This window comes from Benincasa hispida, chromosome 11 (assembly GCF_009727055.1).
Source record: "Benincasa hispida cultivar B227 chromosome 11, ASM972705v1, whole genome shotgun sequence".
In the NCBI taxonomy this organism is placed as follows: Eukaryota; Viridiplantae; Streptophyta; class Magnoliopsida; order Cucurbitales; family Cucurbitaceae; genus Benincasa; species Benincasa hispida.
In genome coordinates this window covers 14,324,720-14,330,802 of record NC_052359.1, presented here as the reverse complement: position 1 = coordinate 14,330,802, position 6,083 = coordinate 14,324,720, and the positions used below count along the sequence as shown (strand labels likewise).

The 6,083-nt window shown below is 36.4% G+C and overlaps 1 protein-coding gene across 1 annotated transcript; it reads left to right on the top strand.

Annotated features, from left to right (window-relative positions):
* Positions 1–3,668: 3,668 nt before the first annotated feature.
* LOC120091355 (ATP synthase gamma chain 1, chloroplastic-like) lies at positions 3,669–5,241 on the top strand. The gene has a single exon (XM_039049353.1). The coding sequence runs from the start codon at positions 4,003–4,005 to the stop codon at positions 5,047–5,049; it is 1,047 nt and encodes a 348-aa protein (XP_038905281.1). The 5' UTR covers positions 3,669–4,002; the 3' UTR covers positions 5,050–5,241.
* The last annotated feature ends 842 nt before the right edge of the window (positions 5,242–6,083 follow it).

Here is a 6,083-nt window from a genome sequence, read left to right as displayed (position 1 = left end):
TTCCTCCGGGATTCACCAGTTTTGTATTTCCTTCGGGATCCACCAGTTTTGTGGGCATACTTAACTACAATAGGATAGGACTCTCTTGTCTGTTTCATGTGTTTATGTGCCATATGCGGGTATCTAGAGGACATAGATGCCTAGCCTGACCCTAGTGGTGGGGCTACTTACTGAGTATTTCATACTCATTCTTTCTTATGTTGATGTTTCAGGTAAGTGTAGAGATGCACCGGCGATGGCGTAGCAGAATTCGTGATCGTGTCACTGGGACTAGTTTTTACGCTTCCGTATCATGAGATTTAGAGTTCTTTTCATGTTTCTCTTAATGTTTAGTCTTGATGTTTGAAACTTATTATTAAGAATTGTTTTCCATATGTATTTATTAACCTTTATGATTTATGGATACCCTATTATTGTTATACAATTGCATTTAATAAATGTCTTTTGAACTTCTCTTGTTTTAATTAGCATTTATTTCAAATAACTGAGCGTCGTTTTAAATTCTCTACATGCATTTATGTTAGTAACGGCCTTACCTAAGTCCTAGGGGGTCGGGTCGTTACAGTTGGTATCAGAGCCCATGTTTTGAGTTTTGTAGACTGACTTACTATGTAAGTCTAAATGGTCCCTGTGGCCCATGAACGGATTCCTCGTCATCGCCAGGTACGTCCTATCAATTACAAGTTTTATGATAGTTGTGCATTAAAATATTTGTTTAGCTTAAATGCACCAGTTATGTTCTAATGCTAGGTTAGTGACTTGTTAGAAGTTATTATAAGAAGATTATTAGGTACGACACTATAAAAGAAGAAAAATAAAATAGAGTAAATTATGAGGTCATTTGGTACTAGTTAATCTCATGAAAATTATGTTAGGAACAAACAAATATATACCTCATTTCAGAGATCTTAAAGGTTGATGAAACTATGTAGAGTTATGACAGATTAGAAATAAAGGTATGTATATGTTTAAGCCCCGGGATAAAATTGTCTTGACAAGAATTCATTAAGGACTAGTGTTATGTTGGTGCAATTGGAGACATTATAAATAAATTCCTTCACATGGAACATTCTGAAAAATAAGGTAAAAAAAAAAAGGTTTTATGGATATGAAAGACAAGAGGAAGAGACGATGGATTTATTAGAGGTTTTAAGATATTAAAAACCCAACATTTTAAGAAGAAATTTAGAAAGGATTCATAAGTCATAATCACTTGGATAATACTATGACTTGATGGAGTAGATAAAGTATATGTGATGATATGAAGAATTATTTTAGAATATTTAGCTAAGTTGATGTCATTAAAGGAAGCTAAAATAGTTGGACATGACCTTGGACTTAAAGGGGATAAAGTAAGGTGTTATTTGTTTAGGTTGAAGGATTATTCTAGTATACTTAGACAAAAACCAGAGCCTTATTGTGGTGAGAAGATCCAAGTTAGGCAAATTTGAAGAAACAAAAGTCTTTTGGAGTTTAAAAGTATGCAAATTGGCAAAGAAGAATTCTACAAGATGGAAATTCTTAGTGAGAGATAAGTATGAATGAGAGGAAAGTATCCAAGAAAGTTTACTCTCTTGAAAGAGAGAAATTTAATGTGTTCGAAACTCCTAGTTAAGTATGGTTTGAAGGCTTGATAAGAGGGGTTACATGGTATTGGTTTTGGTGTAAAAGAAGAATACCTTATTATCATGTGGAACTTTAGGACAATATATGTTAGATGGAAAGATAGCTTAGGTAGGTGATTGGTATGGAACTTTGTTTTAACACAAGAATCTGTTACCGAAATAGAAGGTTGAGAAGGGATAAGTTAAAAGGGAGTTACTAGTAACAGTAGATGATTTGGTTCGTGATTTACTTGAAGAAGGTCTTCAAGATCTTACTGTTGTTTGTTTGGGGAGTTGGTGACCATTCGAGAGATGCGAGAAGAAGTGTTCTTCAAACGTGATTTTCTTTGAACTTTGTATCTTATTTGAAAAGCATGTTGTAATTTACTTAGTTTGCATGATCTGTCAGCATCTACTATAAATTTATGTTTCAATCGAAATGGAATTTGGATGATCCGCGTCCGCTCAAGGATCTCCTCATGTTGAGATTCCCTTTAGAAAGAGCGTAGCAACGCTGCCCTGTGACGCTGCAAGGCAGATAAGATTGAAAAACAGGGCAACATTGCAACACTGGTTGTATCGTTGCGACGCTATGACTAGTTATGCGCGCTACGGATGAAATTACCTCCAGCGTTGCAACGCTAAACGCTGCGATTGTTGCCTATATAAGCAATTTATGATCGATTTGATTCGGGGAGGCCAACTGAGGCATTTTTAGGGCTATATTGAGAGTGTAAAGCGATATTTTGGTGAGGCCTCCCTAGGGAGTGTAATTCTGGACAGAGGCGGCATCTTGAAGCTTCAAAGGATCAAAGATTTGAAGAGTTCGTTGGGTTGCGATTCCAGATTCGAGGACGAGAGTCAAGAACACAACTTGCAATTTCTTCCCTCTTTTATTTTCTATCCTTTGTGTTTGAAAACCTCATGAATGGTCTATGTATGTGTTGTAAACATGAATGATTGATTTGTGTTTCTAGGGTGTTGATCTAGTTTTATGGAGTGCGAAAACTGATTTAGTTATTTCTTGGATTGAATTTATGCATAATTATTTTAGCATGTTTGTTCTTAATGCTTTTGTTAACTGATCACTAATTGAATGTTCTTTACTTAATTGAGTATGCATGAGAGTGATAGGAGATTAATAGAGATTGTTGATGGAGGAACTTAATGCTGTGGCTAGTCAAGCGATAGAAGTGATTTGGGTCGATGGTTAGTCATTAGAAAGGGTTGAGCTCGAGAGAGGATATTTGGATAAAAGACTCCTAGATTTATAATTTGCATGAAATCAATCTAAGGTCAAAATAGTTAATTTGGTTAATCCGTTTAACGAAACATATCCTAGAACGTGTCTTTGTCTAGTTTCACCCAAGTTTTATCTTTTTTTGCTTTTTAGGATTAGATTAGATTAATTCTCATCACAGTTCGGTCCCCTAAATAAAATTAGAAGAATTTCTGAATAGCTAAAAGAGTCAAACCAATTCCTCAGAGGACAATACTCGGTCTCTTGACCGTTTTACTATATTATAATTTGACGCATGCGCTTGCGCTACCATCAGAGGCATATGTGGATGACATGCTGGTTAAAAGTTTTGCAAGCCAAGCAGCATCTAAAAGATCTAGTATATAGATTGGCTTTCCCACCCCACTTTGAAATAACACAATACAAACCCTATCATGAGCAATAGGTTGATATACACTTCACTACACCCCTTAGGCCACTTGAAGATCACAATATCTAAAATATCTTTAGTAATATCCTGATACAAAAGAAGGTTAGAGCCTAACAAAGTCTCAAAATAACGAATAATTGTGGAGGATATGTCAACACCAAAGGAAAGTTGTTGATCATAATCATCAATCAATGAGAAAATACCATTTCGAACCACCTGATGAAAGAAAGTTGATTTCTTATTTGATCACCTAAAGATAACCATTGCACAAGAGATTTTTGAAGGAGAGAAGCCTCCTCCAGACGAGACCAACCCTAAAACAATTGAGTTTGCTCCAACTCAACATCCACCAAATTCTAGACACCTTGTTGCCAATCTCATAGATCAAATGACCAAACTTATCTCTCAAAATTACTTCAAACATTTTATTCAACAATGGAATGCGCCAATTTCATGAGATGTTAATAGTGTAATTTAGGTAATTTTTACAACTCTCCCAAAATATGATATTTTGATTCTCCTGCCACTATGCTCAAATTCCAAACCCACAAAGCAAATTCACAATTCACATTTACAAACTTGCGAGACCTTTTTCTAAACATACTATTCGTGGCTAAAAAATAAAAAAGTCTTCATATTCATGCTCCCTTTCTAAACCCTAAACTAAATATTACTCCCTCTCATTCTCAAACTTGGAAGAGAAAACCCTTCAAAAATTTCTTCCCACCATGACCCACTCTCTCGAACCCAAATTCCACCAAACCCCATTTCCCCTTCTCCGCCGCAGCCCGAAATCTCCACGGCCCATTTCAATCCGATGCGGCGGCACCACCCGCGAGCTCCGATCCCGACTAGACTCCATCAAGAACACCCAGAAGCTCACCGAAGCCATGAAGCTCGTCGCCGCCGCTAAAGTTCGAAGAGCCCAAGAAGCCGTAATCAACAGCCGCCCCTTCTCCCAATCCCTCGCCCAATTTCTCCATTTCATCACCCAACAAATTCAACGAGACGACATCGATTTCCCCTTTCTAAATCCCAGACCAATCAGAAAAGTCGCCGTCGTCGTCTTCACCGGCGACCGAGGTCTCTGCGGGGGCTTCAACGCTTCGGTAATAAAAAAAGCCGAGACCCGATTGGCCGAACTGAAAGATCTCGATCTGGGTCACACCCTAATTAGCATCGGGAAAAAGGGCAACTCGCATTTCCGCCGCCGGTCCGATGTAGAAGTCGATCGGTTCATCACCGGATGCGGCGGCGTACCCACAGTGAAAGATGCTCAAACCATTGCAGATATTGTGTTTTCTCTGTTCATCAGCGAAGAAGTAGACAAAGTGGAAACAATTTACACAAAATTCGTTTCGTTGCTGAAATCTGAGCCTGTGATTGAGACATTGCTGCCATTGTTGGGCGAAGGGGAAGCCATGGGAGATGGAGGGTTTAGATTGACAACGGCGAAGGGGAAATTGACGGTGGAGAGAGAGGGGAAAAGGGGGGAAGTAGGGGAAATTTCGCCATTGTTGGAGTTTGAACAAGACCCAGTTCAGATTTTGGATGGGATGATGGCTTTGTATTTGAATAGCCAGATTTTAAGGTGTTTGCAGGAATCAATGGCGAGTGAAGTAGCGGCGAGGATGAATGCGATGAGTAATGCTTCTGAGAATGCAATGGAGTTGAAGAAATCTGTTTCGGTTGCTTATAATCGAGAGAGACAGGCCAAGATTACAGGCGAGATTTTGGAAATTGTTGCTGGCGCTGAAGCTCTTCAGGGATTTTGATTTCTTATTTTTTACCTTTTTTTCCCCCTTTTTGTGTAGCATCAGTGGTGGAAAATTTGATCGGCAAATTTGACATAGGCTTTTTTAAGATGTAGACAGTGAGTAGTTTGCCAAAAAAACACAAGGTCCTTTTTTAAAATTATATTTGTTTTCTTCCGCATTCGTTGGCACAATTTTCATCTTTTCCAATTAAACATGCAAAAATTAAAATAAATCTTAAAAACTACGACTTCATTTCGTAATTATTTTGTTTTTTTTTAAATTTTTAGAAATTATATCTATTTCTTTTAATTTTCTTACTATGGTTTATATCAATTTTAAGTAGAATAGTTATATCTTTAGCCAAATTTAAAAAACAAAAATAAGTTTTAAAAATTATTTTTTTAGTTTTTAAATTTTGAATAGTTTTTGAAAACATTGGTAAAAAGTAGATATCAAAGTAAGAGATTTATTGGTAAAAAATGTGTTTGATTTTCTAAAATAAAAAAATAATAATAATAATAAAAGGGTTACCAAATAGGCCTAGACCCTAAATATTTTATCGATTTTTCTCCATCAAATATCTCTTTTGTATCTATCTTTTCTTTGATTTTTTCCATTTCTTTAACTTTTTGTTACAAGATTTAGTTTTGAATGACAATTACATTGTTAGACTCGAATATGTCTCTCTCGAGTACATTGAAGGACACTGAGTGAGAGCATGACCATCATAATATATAAGACAAAACCACCTTGCTCCTTCTCTTAGCAATGTTTTCAACTACCGATGCTATTAGGATCTCATACGTCCATACCTAAATAAGATTACATATATTAAGAAGAATAGAAATGTTAAATCAAACAATACGATTATATGTTAAGCAAATTTACCTGGAACACTTATGAAAATCCACGCAAAAAGTATTTCACGACATAATTTTTATTTCCTTTCACTTTTGTCTTGTATAAACTAACCTTATAATTCAATGCAGTATTTAGGGAATCGAGTGTCCTCTCCCAAATATTGGTATCCTAGTCTAGACTGTTGTAATACT

Bases quoted from the DNA above. Each gene is read 5' to 3' on its own strand.
- LOC120091355 (XM_039049353.1), top strand. From the start codon at position 4,003: ATGACCCACTCTCTCGAACCCAAATTCCACCAAACCCCATTTCCCCTT.